We start from the raw sequence: 15,612 nt of genomic DNA, 5'->3' as shown, positions 1-15,612 counted from the left end.
AAAAACTTACTGTAAAAAATATGAATATTCTTGTCTCAGTTATAGATTTACTCACTTTTTACATGCTTTTACAACTATTTTACACATAGTTTCTCCAAATGGAAAGGAAATTCCATTCTGTCAGCAAAGTCTGACAGTAAACCATAAAATATTTTATTTCCCATTCTGTATAAACTTATGATTTTTTAATTTAATTGTTTACATTTCTCCAAGTTCTCAGGCAGGTTATAGCCAATGTGTTCTTCATCGTGCTTGTGCATATATCTTTTGTTTTAATAAACACAAAACAAAAAACACTGCATTACACAAAGATTGCCTTGACAAACTTATTTACTGTACATCTTGCACGTGGATATAAAAAAATCAACATGCAAGAGATTTATTTATTCCTGATTTATATTATCTTATATTTAATTATGAAATTAGTTGATTTCCACTTTACATGTATTTTAGCAGCTACCATTGGACCTGTGTGAAACATGAGAAAAATGTATTTGTTTAGCAAATCATTACTTCTGTTTTCTCAGGTGTTTCAAGCAAGTAAAAATACAGACACTAGACACTATTTTAGAGACATGTAACATTGGCAACCTACTTCAAAGCAAATCAAATCGTAATCAAAAATAACTCCTTAGCTTTGTGTTCATGCTTTTAATTAAAGAAAGAAAAGAGAGATAAAAGCATAAAAAGAGACATTTAGAAAAATTGTGAAGTAGTAGTCATGGCTCCATACCCTGGACTGAAGGGTCAGGGGTTCAGATTCTAGGGAGGATCGTGTTGTAACCTTGAGCAAGGTACTTTATCCACAGTGCTCCACTAAATGCTTTGTTGTATACATGGATTTCTAGGTTGTTGCTGTACAGTTATTGCAAAGTTGTACTTTGTTGATTTACCTTGTAAAATAAAGGGAAAAAAGATGCAGTTTTGTTCTGAGTTTTGATTAAAATAAAGTAATTGTTAAAGCATAGAGCAAACTTGGACTGTACCCAATATATACAGATAACAAATCCAATGCACCCTAATCATTACAAAATCCTCCTTTTCTTGTGATAAGAAAACTGACAAATAGCAATAACCTTATTATGCTGCCAATCAAATCAAATTATTCAATTGTTTTAACATTTTTTTTCATTTGGTTTGAAATAAGGTATGTTTATGAATCAGATATTTTTGGATAAACTTCTTTGCATCACTTATTTGCATCAATATAAAAAGTTCATTATTATATCTTATTATGTTTTGGCTTTCACAGTGGTAGTGGCCTTAATTGAATCTGTAGCTTTTAAAATACAGTATCTGAACATGTCACATTGTGTTGGCAATACTGTCACTATACCAGCAAACTAGTCTCTTTGTGTGTTCCAAATGACAACCAGATAAATGCTGTGTAGACAGCTCACCCACATCTGTAATGTCCTGAAGCTGAATCCTGCCACCCACTCTGTTTTTTGTGTATTTTAAGCAGAGATGTAGCCACAGGTGGTTTATATCTTGATGTCACTTCTTAGAAGGCTGGGATTTATTTTAATATTCTCAGCAGGGTTTTGGCAACATTCAAATATCTAAACTGTAGAAAAATTTCTTTTTGGGGTGGGGGTGGGGATAGAATCAGATTTTAACTAGAAATGCAGTGTTTCTTACTATACAGTATCATATATTTGAATTATTTTCAGCAAAATATATACATTTCTGCATAGCATAAACAGGTAAGATGAACAGTCAGTTTGGGCAAAGGTAAATAGTTGCACCTGAAAACTGTAATATTATATTACGTATATATAAGTTAATATTTTGTAAGTCTGTTGTTGGCTTCATTGTGGGTCTAACCTTTCAAAACGCTAAGACAGGTGACATTGTTTCTAAATGCAAAAGTATCTTGAGGCCATTCATGTGCCTTACATCTCCCAGACATCGCATTTTATTATACACATCTTAGCAGTAAACCATGAGGAAATTACTCAAGGAGACCCCCTTATGGGCCTTAACTGGAGCTACTGAATCAATGGTTCCATTTAGGAAGCTATGATAGAAATCAACTGGCCTGTCCAGTGGTAAAGATTGAACATTGATCTGAGGGGAAAGAACTTGGTTGGAAATAAAGATTTAAGTGTTGGGAATTTACAGGCACACATTAGTTTCCTTACCTGCAGTGGGTGATCAATCTCAATTACAAAGTGCTTGGTGATGTGAGATTGTGAAGTTCAACATAGAAAGATAGAGACTTGGTGAATACAAACAATTATAAATTTCGTTTTCATTTTTAATAAAAATTATTCAGTGGAGCCTTTGAAACATATATGCATTTGTTAGTTATTTTTAAGTATCTTGAAATCGCAATGGTTTCTAACAAACAAATATGGTTTTCTGTACGTGGGGTTTGCAGACTTTTTAATCGGGGCAATGTGTAAATGAAATAACCATCAATTTGTGTATAATCTTACAATTTGCAGTTGACTAATGTGCAACCAGTGCAATAGATGCAATAGATTTTACATTTTGTACTGTATAACAGTGTAACCTTAATGGTGAAAATGTCATTTTGTCATATAAAAAATGTAAGCCTTATGTATCTTTCTGAAGTTCTCTTTTGCTGTTCAACCTGCTCTTCAAAATTTGTAGTGCATTATATCTCTAGAGACATTTATCCAAACATATACTGGTGTTTGTTAATATATACAATATTATCATCTTACATTGGACATTAAAGCTGCAAACTGATTGATTTTGTTCCATTCAGCGTTGGTTTCTTTCATTTTTTATGAGGACAGATATGCACAAAACATCCTGGATGATCTTTTGAGGGTACTTTCAAAGAGTCAACACAATATTCAATGTGTGGTTATTTATCTACACTCATTTATTTCAGCATGCACAACCTAAAATATGGTCATATATTATTTGTAATTACACAATATGCAGTGTGCGCTGTATATGAGTGTATTTTTTATACTGTATATAGTTTTGCAAATAAATATAGAAACAGTAGAGTATGAGCGTGTTATGAAACATACAATAAGCATGACAGATTACTAGCTTTTATGTGAAAATTTAAGGAGGCCTAATACATTGTTATGGACTGTCAGGCAACTCATCAGAAACAGGAAATACACATGCAGCCATCTAGAATGTGTAGCATAGCACTTTCAGCCTTTCACAGTCTTTCACAGCTCAAAATAGATTGGCACTTGTGATGTGTAAGAACTAAATGGTAGTGTCATTTAATTTTTCCCTTAGTCTAATAATCATATTTCATGAGAAATATTATATTTTACAGTATATGTTATATAAACATATGAAATACATAGCCTAAGTACTGTTTAGTAGCATTGCTCTACAGTATTTGTTTTGAGCAAATGAGATTACATGCCATAAACAGAGCATGGATTGGACCTCAAATTTTTAATGTAGTTGGTTTCACAGAAACAAGGAAACAAGAATTAAGCAAAACAACTGAAATTGCTTATATTGCAATTTGCCATCATATTATTGAGGTATGCTCTGCTCAAAACATTTTAATATCATTGTTATTATTGCTTGCAACACAGTGGTGTAAATAATTGCATCTAGATGAAGGCAGTGTACATGAATGGCGGTAATACTATAGCAGAACGGATATCTGTGGATATTCAAATAATTTTTTAACTTGTGTGGGTTGTTGGGAAGCATAGTTTTATTATTTGTCTTCTGGTCTTTCACATGCAACACGTTTCACCATAATATTTCTGATGTAACAGGGAAGTGTCTTGTGCCTTGATGGCTGCATTGTCTCCTTGTAGTAGGGATATTGGGGGTTTATAATTAGAATATTATAATTTTAGTAGTGTTATACAGTATTGTAATATATTTGGGCTTATGGTAGCAATGTAGTAACAACATCCTGTCTCAACAATGTAATTATTGTATTTAATGAAACTGTTTGTCACTAGTATGTCTACAATATGATTAGTGTAGGAAATCACTAATGGGTCAATAAACATTTAATACCATAATCATTTGACCACCACACACAGCTGAGGTACTTTGAGGATTCACTATACCACCTGGCAGTTTTACAGAGTAGTGCAGACCTGCATCAGATTATTCAAAAAATTGAAAAAACCGATGAAATGCTACACTCTGTGATAACATGGTGCCTACCGTAGTATACCTACTGACACCTCGCACATTTTAGATGGCTGCATGTTTACCTCTCAATGTCTTGGAATTTAAAATATGGAATTAACACTATTAGTACTGGGAATTAAATCACATGGCAATGGTAATTAAACCATTGTTTGACCTTTTAAAACTTAAAGCCTCACTCTATCAACAGGGTTAGGCTTTAACCTAACCCTGTCTTACAGAATGTAAGACTATGAGAAAGTGGGGTTGTTCATCTGGTGCTGTGAATATTAGACGTAATTGAAGCAATAAACCTAAACTATTAAAAATGGAAATTTCTCACAGTAAATTCTCTGTGTAATATAAAATGATCAAGTAGAAATCCTGTTGCAAGGACAGGTACATGGGTGTATATCTCCTTAGAAACCTGTGCTGGTAAGAGTAAACAAAAAACATGGAAAAAAAAGGTTTCAAAACACCTACAGACTCATTAAGAACATAAAACATAAAATGTTTAGTAAAAGAAACATTTATCCCCATAAAAAAAAAAAACATTTATTACCCACAGTCTTACATGCAGAACTGGGTGAAGTGTGAAGTGAAGTTGCCACTTTTTGAAAGATGTACTGTAACCATCATTAGAAGTAATACAGTAGGGTCTCAAAATCTGCAAATTTAACATTTGCAAATTTGCTTATGTGCTATTTGGACTGGCTGATGGTGTCTTGGATGAAAGAAGAGCAGATCAGTAGGAAACCGAACTTCAGGCTGGTAGCTGCAATTTTCAAATTAGCAGTGCAACAGACCAGGATCACAAGATAAATCTAGGTAGTGAGTGAGCATCTCCCTGCCCCCTGCCCAAGTACCCACTACCCGGCATCAGCATCTCAACTTGGTCTTGTCTTACAGTATATTGTAACAAACATTCCAAGTACTGTGTCGGCAGTGTCCTGAACGACAAGCTAGAGACAATTTTACAGGCTCACTGACTGTTTTAATTGCCCATTTCTTTACATTGTGGCATAATAATCATGGAGCCAGAGAGAGAAAGTGCAGGCTGGGTACAGAGGAGGGTTTCATGTTTATTTCAATGGAATACTGTACAGTACGTTTGTCTTTTCAGTTGTTTCTATTATTTGATCAATGTTATTTAAGTTAGCCAATGCATTAGTACATTAATCATCATATAAGGGAAGGTTACTTACTGTATGTGTTTTAACCTTACATATTATTGACTGTAGTACATCATGTGCTGGTATAGGGGTAGACTTAGTTATATGCAGTTATCTGAACTAATTCTTTGCAAAGGTCAAGACCCTACTGTACTTTGATTTCTGTATACTTTTCATATAGTGTGTCCTGTACAGTAGCATCAGTATTCACAGCATATTTAAAACAGTGGTTTGACACTTTCTAATGGGTAGTCTGACAACCTCTGAGATTTTGGCATGTCAATACAATGATATATTGGGCAAAATTGTATTTTCACACAAAAGCACAAATTCCATTAATCTGTAATGTCTAATTTGCATGACAAACTCACTTTTTCTTGTTTCTAATTTTGTACTACTGTATATGGTACAGTACATCACAGACCACCATATGTCTATATATACACCTGCATAACTGTATATATGCAGCTGTTTTATTTTAATACAATGTAGTACCTGAACTACTCTGGGTGTTGACCTTGTTTTTTTAGATAGCACTCAGGCATTGAATAAACAGACATGAACACACAAAAGAAAAACATACTCTAGTTTGTCAGTGTGCCTCAGTTTTCACTTCAAATAGCATTTCCTTCCCTTAATTTGAGTGTACGGAGAACCTTTTCAGAGAATACCTATAAGGAGATAAAATCAGCACCTCAGGTAGGCAATGACAGCTCTGAACAAGTAGATATTCCTCAAGTTAAGTAGAAGTCTATCACAAATTCTATTCTAGGTAACCATTATTTGGCAGGCAGTCTTTTTTGTTTGTGAATCCTAGAACAATATTCACATCCAGCTAAAGAAGTACATGGCTGGGCTCCTGTTGATTATTCTATACTTGACTAAGATATGTGTCAATACCTTTAAGATTTTTCAAAGGTATTGGAAAATTAAAAACATTTCCAACAAATGCCCCAAGGACACATCGAAGGACAAGGTTTTATATTGCATTTAAGTTTAGTCTGTACTGTTCCTCCATTTGCCTGTTTCTGAAACCACTCAGATGCTCCTGATTTCTTAATTGTAAACGTTTCAAATTTGTTGCTCTTTCTGCTTATCCCCAGTCTTATCTGTCTGGGTCCTGATTTGTTTTCTTTCTTTTTTCTTTTTTTTCTTGCAGCTTCCAGTGGCAAATTCCATTAACAATTTCTGTTGGAAATTCAAGTCACATATCCTCAGAATCAATCATTTGGGTTTCTAATAGAACAGGTACATGTATGTGTACTCAGAAAATATATCTGCTTTGCTTTTTTTGCTTCCTTTAAATCACATAAAAATGCGTTTTGACTTTTAAGTGTTCTTCAAGGAGAAAGTGACTCTTGTGAGAATGCCGTTATTTACTGTTTATTTTTCCAAAGTGTCTAGAGGCAGCATTGAATGGATAATGACCAGGCTTTTGAGCTGCTCATGCACCATGATAAGTGAAATCAATTCCTCTTGTCTCCCTTTGATTTTCTTCTAACTTGGCCTGAGAATTTACACTTACCTCCAAAGTATAAATCTGGGGCTCAAATGCAATTCAATTAGATATTAAACTCATGTCAAAGAAAAGCCTGTGTTTTAAATTTAGTGACAATGATACATTTCTTCAGTACAGATACAACGTCAAGCATTTTTGATTATACGTTTTGATTAAAATGTATTCTTCAATTAAATACTAGAAAACCAATTGATTACTTTTAGATTTACTGCTTCTTGTTTTTTTGTGATAATGTAATTCTAAGCCAATTCTAGGATTCCATTTAGAAAAGATTTAGGAAAATAATTGAATATATTTGACTTCTCACAAGAGAACTATCTGGGATATTTTCTCAGATTGTCATAACATTTTTCATTGCTGCTTTGTTGTATCCCATGTTTCATTACAACCTTTTCATCGCTTCTTGATATATTTTATATTCATTGTATTCTGACTAGCAGGCTTTAGGAGTTGATATACAAAATGAATTATTGGAATTGGAACAAAGAAAACATGTAAGAGAACAATATAAACCAAACAATCAGTGAAGAATATTAAATTACAGTAAATCAGACTCGTTTGTATGTATACTGGTATATTGGTTTTGTGGTTTTAAAGACAATTTTTAAATGAGAGCTGTGCTATTAGTCTTGACTTCAAATAGAACTGCACATGGACTATGAAAAAATAACCTCACAACTGACGTACTTCAGCAAAGGTCCTAGCAAAATATTTTTTGTCTGCAAAGCTCTAAGGACAGCTTATGATGCCCTTTGTTGCGTTGCCTACTTAGAACGGCCATTTTCCAGCAACTCCTACCTACTCCTACCACATTTCTATGAACTAGATTTCAATATAGTGCCAGCATGAGATAGAAATGCATACAGTAGTGATAGAAGTGTGCCAGTATATCCCCATGAATAACAGAAAGAGTGGTGCTGGGGCGCAATGGTTAGCATTGCTGCCACACAGTGCTGGGGCCCTTGGTTCAATTCCTGACCTGAAGTGTCATCTGCATGGAGTTTGGATGTTCTCCCCGTGTTTGTATAGGTTTCTCCCCGTGTTCTCCTCCGGGTGTTCTAGTTTCTTCCCAAAGGCATACTGGTAGGTTAATTGGCTTCTGGGAAAACTGGCCCTGGTATAAGAGTGTGCGTCCGTGTTGCTGTGGCTTGTGATGCTGGCATTCCGCTGAGGGTGTGTGCTGCCTTGTGCCCGTTGCTTGCTCCCCCATGACCCTGTATTAAACCCTGTATGACCCTGGATAAAGCAGTTATAAAATGGATAATTAACAGAAATATCACAATACTTTTTACTGTAATCATTAAACAATATCATGACAAAAATGGATGGAGATTATTTTATTATTTCTTTATTTTACCAGGCAAGCAAATTGAAAACAAATTCTCAGTAACAATAACAGCCTGGAGACCAATTTCTACAGAAGGTGTTTTTTCTGGAGTAATTTCAGCAGAGGACCTTGCTCAAGGGAGCAACAACATAATCCCCTTTTTGGGAGTTCGAGCCCACAGCCATCTAGTTCAGAATCTCTTAACTCTACTCCTTTAAGCTCTGGCATTAGTTTATTTCTTAGCAATAATTTTCAGTTTCATTTCACAGTCAAAATGTGCAGGAACTACAGAAAGTGTGTCTTCTGTCTATCTTTTTAAACTGCACTCGAAGGTGTTTTTGTTTTATTCTCTAATTCCCAATATCCTATTTTCTGAGATGGGTGTTGATATTTTTTAGTTCCTAAACGTTGTGAGTGGCTTTAGTTTTATCTACATCTTATGTCTGTTATATAGTCTGTTAAACATAATTTATCCCTGTTAAAACACTGTTAATCAACATTTATTTTATGGTATGTCGATAAGCTCATTTATAGTACCATTGAGGGCAACATTGCAATGATTAGTTGAATTAGTCTAGGGCAGGAATTCCTGGGTGGAGTTTTCATGTTCTTGTGGTTTTTACATGGTTTTGCTCCAGGTATTCCAATTTCCTCTCATCTTCCACAGACATGCTGGCTTGGTTAATTGGTTTCACTAAGTTGTGCCTGAGTGCCCTGTAATGGACTAGCACCTTGTCCCAAGCATGTGCTCTGTGCTTCCAGGACAGATTCTGGGATGCTATGATTCTTACAAGGAAGAAGCACCTTTAGATTCTTAGTGTTTCTTAGTAAAAAAAAATAAAAAAAAATGGAAAAAGACTACAGTATTTAAAAAAGCTTCTGATTTGATCAATGTTTTATTTAAAAAATAAGTTGGCTGATTTTTTTAAATGGAATATCACCATAATATCACCATCCTGAATAAATGGCTATTGGGCTTTATTAAGAAGATTACGCATGAGAGTTTAATTAAACCTATGTCATTAAGTATTCTGTATCTCAAGTAATGGAACATTTTATTGTAGTAAAAGTTTTTTACCCAAAGACTGGTCTAATTTGTGTTTTTTGTGAAAAGGCTTGCTTTTGCATGAAAGATGTGCAGTTAAAGAAATCCAAAATTATGAATTACAAAAAATCTTTCTGTGGTCTTACTGCATTTAATCTCCTTTTATTTTTAGAATCCCATAAAATCAGTTTAATGGATGAAGGAACTTGGTTGCTTGGAAACATAAATCAGACTGGCTACTTCAGAGTAAACTATGATCTCCAAAACTGGAGACTATTAATTGAACAGCTGATGAGGAACCCTGAGGTAAAAGACTTTCATCATCTTGAGTTTGGTACTGTATATGAATATTCCATCACTGATACCAAACACTATAAATGGGGAGGGGGGCATAAATGTAGAATACAGATTCTATTTTTAATAAATCTAACAAATAATTAATTTTAATGACACATACTCTACACTGAGTGGTGATTCCAGATGTGGTCACTTGCTTTCTTTTAGTTAATGGGGCCTAGTAAACAGGATACAAACCTAGAAGATTTTAGTTTTGGTTTATTTACAATAATTAAAAAACAAACACAAAATACAAGATACTTAAATGTTAATATTATTTTTTAAGTGTGCAAGATTCTGAGTTCAGGCCTTCCAAAACTAACCTCAGTTATCTCTCTAGCATGGGTCACCCTTAGTGCAAATTAATGGAGACATGTACTGTATGTTTATGGTTATGGTTGTTTCTGCATCTCTTTGAGGAAGATTACCTTGGAGTCTGATTGAAGGATTTAGAATTCTGATGAACATTAAAAGAAAAAAAAGAACATGGTCTTTGCCGCCTAAAGTCACATCTTGTCTCTTCAGTTCTCCAAAATACATACTAAGTTTCAATCCTTAAAGGAACTGCGGTCTCAATTTCTCAAACCGGTTATTTAATCTCAGTAACAAAATAAATTCATTGATGATATGGCAAAATTTGACTAATTCTGAATTAAGCCAAAAACAGTGAACTATGAGAGAGTACTGGATAGTTGCCATGTTGTAGGAAACCCCAGGTCTCGCCACTGGCGAGTGAGAGATAGGAAGAACTGCAATTGGAAGTGGCTCCTCGTGCTCACTAGTCACTGTAATGACTGATGTACTGCGATGTAAGAGCGAATAAATACAGGTTGTGCAGCACATAATTTACTGAAGAAATGTTCCAGTGTGATCTGCATGCAGAGATACAGTATCAAGTAAGTAGTATTTGTCGGCAAAAACTCGGCAAAGTTGGGAGTGGTATTTCTATTGGATTAAAAGAGATGTGTTCACTATCCTGTTTGGTTACAGTGTCACATATGGTGCTGCACATACAGTACCTGGAAATTTAATCTATTTTGTTATGTAAATTGTAGGGTTTACACAGTACTGTGTACATTTTACTTTCATTGTGTTTTGAAATGCACTCATCAATGTCATTCTCTCTAACTCAGAAATATAAAAATAGCATTGCAGTTCCAAAAATAGTAGAACTTGGATCTGTGGGAAGGTGCAGCTCTTTTACTGAACTCTTACTTTTTTAGTTCTATTGATATTGGAGTTGTTACCTGTTTGTATCTCTCGCCCAAAGGTAAAAAGTTCAGTATAGGTGACTAAACTGGGCTATCAATTGTTTTCCAAGGACTTATTTCTAATTGAAATGAGTGAAGAATACAATTTCCACTGACTATGCAAATCATACTATAACTAGTATACACCTAACACCTATACTGTACACCTACTGTATACTGTTTAGATGTGTGGTGTCTCCGGGGGAAAGGTTTAAGTAAATGAGATAAAATCACTCACACCACACTTTTCTTTATCTTCACGGATAAAGAAGTTTCTTCTGTCCGAATATCTTCTCTCTCTCTCTCTTTCTCTCTCTCTCCTCCAAATCGCATTCACCTTATCGGCTTCTGTGCACTGCTTCCGGGGCATTTATATTTTGGTTTCTGATGAGGCTCAGCTGTGTCTTGTCGTTTCTCTGAATAGACCCTTTCCATTTATGGGCCAGCTGGTTCTTCTTGCTGGCCATTTTGCTCATGTCCAGTATATTAAGTAGGTCATTCCGAAAATACTGGTTATGGATGACCCTTCCCATGGACTTCTTACAGATGGTAGTTTGCTAGTATTATGAAATGCATAGAGCAAATTAAAATTCATTTTCCCATAATTCATAGCAATAGCTTGCCCTTAAAACATACTTTAACCCTGAGAAGTGTTCGTAGTACACATACGAACACTTCTTTCACTAGTCAAGGATAGCTATGTGAAGCTTATGAGTCCTAACAAGGGTGAACACACCTGTCTGCTTGTTAGCTTTGACTATATGCTAGTGAAATTTGAACTTGGTTCTGCTTTTTAGCAATTTCAAATATTTTACATTCCTTTAAAGGCACCAGTGACAGGTCTCAATAAATAAGTAAGGTGGCTCATGAGGCCTGAGCACATTTAAACCCACGATGGATGGAAGACACGTGGATAAAGAGTCTTTAATGCCAACTGCACTCAAAGTGCTTCTTGTGAAAAACCCAGCCACCAACTACCATTGTGAAGCCCTTTATATACCTAAAAATAATAAACCTCAAGGGAGAATGTGCAATCACTACCCTTATCTCCATAACTATACCACTTATTACCTACAGTAATTCACTATGTACAGTACAAGTATTAAGAATAGAGTGAATGTCCTTGATTGGCCTAGTCAAAATGTTGACTTTATTCCAACTGAAAATTTCTTGCCAGGCTTGACAACTGCAGTCCATCAACGAACTTGTCAGAACTGGAGAGAATTTGACAGAATGAATAGATAAAATTACACAGTCGCACTGTGCAAAGCTGGTAGAGATCTAGCCAAAAAGCAGAAAGCAGTCACTACTGCCAGTTTCTTCCACCAACTGCTGATTTATGAGGCTGAACACTTACGCAATCAGGAAATTTCTCTTTGTTTATCTTCTTTGTAGATTTTACTGAGATTCAACCTCCTTCACATATGTTGAAGGTTCAGTTTGTTCATAATGGTTTTGAATAAATGTAATTTGCAATTCTTCTTGAAATTCATGCAATTCATCAAAATGTGTTACCATTGGCAAAGGTGAATACTTCTGCAAGACAATGTATATACTGTATACAGGTACATTACTTTTCAGAACACTGGTGTTCTTTGTTTACACTAAAATGGTTCTCTTTGATTCTTCCAGGTCATTTCTGTAGGCAACCGAGCAGGCCTCATTGACGACGTTTTCAATCTTGCCAGGTAGGGTCTGGTCTCGTCACATTCTTGTTTCTTGGTGACTTAATGGTTGTTGTGTAAAACCTTCTCAGGAAGCTTCATTTATAAAAATGACATAGTTTAATGTATAATGTCCTGTACCATCCATTCATTCCTAAAGGAATTAGCTTAAGTTTCAAAGGTATATTACACAACTGCACTACAACTCTTGTCTTAATGTTTAAAACACTTCAGCTGTGTTTTATCCGCTTGTAAGTGAAATGTTATGTTTCATAAAATATAAATAATGTAATGTATTTACAAAAGGTATGAGTTGTATATTGAGGTAGGGAAAGACAACAACTAACTTTAAGAATCTTTAATAAGTAACAGTACAGACTTAAAACCACATTCTGTGCCGTACACACTACAGCACTTTCCATTAACATACTGTTTTTCTGTACAGCAGTAACATACATACTAAACTGAGTGTCAGGTTTCTGAATAAAAAACTGCAAACCATATTAATGAATTTTATTACTACATTGTGGTGAAACTGGAGTACCTTTACCTTATATAAAGCTTTTTATTATATATGATACATAATATAAAAACGTGAAATATATTAAAGATTTACAGTATATATAATATAATATTCATTATGATCACTATAAAAGACTTTTGCAAGGCAGCGGTAAAAGAGTAAAAAAATTTGAGAGAATACATCTTTCATAATGCACTATTAAGACATATTACTTGATGATATAATGATGTCAAATTATAATAAAGTGTAAAGAATAATGTCCGATCTGAACAGTATATGATGTAGACAGATTAAAAGAATTACATCTGCTGAGACTTGTACAAAGAGGGTTAACTTGGAGTTTGATTGAATTGAATTGAATTGAATTGAAAAATTCAGAATTCTGTAAGATACTGACAAAGTTAACAAAGAAAAGTACTTGAACAAAACTACTACTATAGAAAAATATGGGCCACGTGCATACTGAGATATTGCATATTATTATATAGGATCATTATAAAATGCATAGTGCAGCATATAAAATATAGAATGTGTGATTGAGATCTTACTGATGAACTTTGAGATTCATTGTTGCAATAAAATATGGTACATAAGCAAACTAATCAAAATATGAGTAGCTAAAATCTGTAAAAATTATTAATTTGAAAACTTTTAACAGTTTAAACTGTCAAAAACTGCACATTAAGTTTTTTAAGTTGCTTTCATAGAACTAAATAAGCACAAAAGATAAGCACATAAGGAGTCTATTTTATGCAGTTCACCAAAGGAGGAGCTGCTTTCAAGTACTGCTGCCAGATCAACAAGATTAACAAGGTGTAACAGAAACTGCAGAAGATATTCCCTAGATGAACGCTAGGTTATAGTTGTAATCTTCTAAAGAAAGGTTAGGAAAGACAGGGCATCCAGTTGTGTCAGCACAACTGTTTTAATAGGTTGTGACAGGTTTGTTACAGTTTATTTACCAAAATGATACACCACATTTAACATTTCTATTTCAGATAGCAGACTAAATATTTTAAAAGATAGCGCACACATAATATACTGTACTTAGAATTCTGGATTAATTTTCAAGGGGAATATTTCTTTAAGTTTTGAGTGTACTGTACATTGTTTAACTTTTTCAAGGACAACAAAAAATGCTTTGTTGACATACTGTACGCTGTCTACAGTGACACAAATTTGCCAAGAATTATATTGAAAACACTTTTGATCATCTTAATGATTTTTATTGTCTCCACCACTCTACTTTGAAAGCATGGACAGCATTCAGGATAAAATAGTAATCATAATATTAGTTGATTGTATCTCACAAAAGTGGGGTAGTGATGTACAGTATGTGACCATTTTATGAGCAAGTTACAGTTGAAAAACTGCATATCCATTTTTCACTTCATAGAGCTGAGTTGGATAAACAGGATATATAGAATGTATATAGAATATACAGGTAGCTACTGAATGCATTTTTTGGATGTTACGTGTTCATGCTGTGTTAATTTTAAAGATCCAAATAAGGTATTTTAATTATTTAATTTAACAATTTAATTAGTAAAATATAGTCAATTTAATTAGTTACAAATATATTAATTGTAATATAATTACACGACCTTGGAAAATCCAGCCACATAAACTGGGGAGTTATCTTCATAACTTTTATTTCTTACTTTACTCTGTAAGGTTTGTAATTGAAGAAAGAGAGATATTTTTTCAACAATGCATAGGTCTTCTGACGGAGGAAATTCCAAAGTATTTGTGATTCTTAATGTGGTAGTCATGAGACCATACCACATTTCAAGAAGAAATAAACTGCTATTGGATTTTTTAAATAAATAGATAACATTTACATAATAAATAGAAACACGTAAATAGTAAATAAACTTCAAGTATAAACATTTTAATCTTGCAAATGGCTTAACCCTTTCTAATAGCTTTTCAAATGATCCATGTATCATGGAGAGTTCTCAAATTTTTAAAATTGTTTAGATACTGTACAAGTTCTGTGCTCTCAGTCTTTTCTAACCTTTTAATTATTTCAAGACTCACTGAACATATCAATTTGGTTGCAAAAAATGGGGCATAATCTATAATGCTACCATATAATTTTTCAGCTAAATTAATTGCATCAGCATTATATATGTTGAAATAAATGTGAGTCAAGATGTATAATCGTATCCTCTTATTAGATACAAATTGCCAGAGAAATGTGCTCACAAAAAGAGCAATATCTATATGTAATTATATCAATCTAAGTAAAGGGATCTCATACATAAGCAATGATAATGATAACATTTTGAAAATCCAATTACAAGTATTGCAATTTACTGTGCTGTGGAATTTGGGTATGATTGTTTTATTGACTGCTAAATATTCACCATTAACATTCATGTTCTCATGTGAAATATTTTAAATGCAAGTTTCCAGTACTTAGAGTATGTCTTACTTTTATTGTCGCAAATGGAAAATTGCATTACATTACAAAGACATTACACAAATACTCAATACATTTAACACAATATGAACCCATTAACAAATAATAGACATACACATATGATGAGTCAGAAAGGAAATAAACATATAATTACAGTAAAATACACAATCAACTGTCCAAATTAATCAGGTTAATAACAGTGGAAATAAAAGATAATTAAGCTCTATTACATTTGAATCTAGGTAATTTA

The 15,612-nt window shown here is 33.8% G+C and overlaps 1 protein-coding gene across 2 annotated transcripts in view; it reads left to right on the top strand.

Annotated features, from left to right (window-relative positions):
• Nucleotides 1-15,612, top strand: part of LOC148654691 (thyrotropin-releasing hormone-degrading ectoenzyme-like) — a 222,821-nt gene that overhangs the window by 166,209 nt on the left and 41,000 nt on the right. For both annotated transcript variants that reach the window (XM_088644538.1, XM_088644540.1), the window contains 3 exons: nucleotides 6,433-6,521; nucleotides 9,337-9,470; nucleotides 12,383-12,438. In XM_088644538.1, the coding sequence (XP_088500664.1) occupies nucleotides 6,433-6,521; nucleotides 9,337-9,470; nucleotides 12,383-12,438 (279 nt within the window). The remainder of the gene's footprint in view (nucleotides 1-6,432; nucleotides 6,522-9,336; nucleotides 9,471-12,382; nucleotides 12,439-15,612) is intronic.

Source organism: Lepisosteus platostomus, chromosome 9, assembly GCF_059453375.1.
Source record: "Lepisosteus platostomus isolate fLepPlt1 chromosome 9, fLepPlt1.hap1, whole genome shotgun sequence".
NCBI classification, from domain to species: Eukaryota; Metazoa; Chordata; class Actinopteri; order Semionotiformes; family Lepisosteidae; genus Lepisosteus; species Lepisosteus platostomus.
Note: the sequence above shows the minus strand (reverse complement) of the source record. Positions and strands in the feature narration are given on the sequence as shown.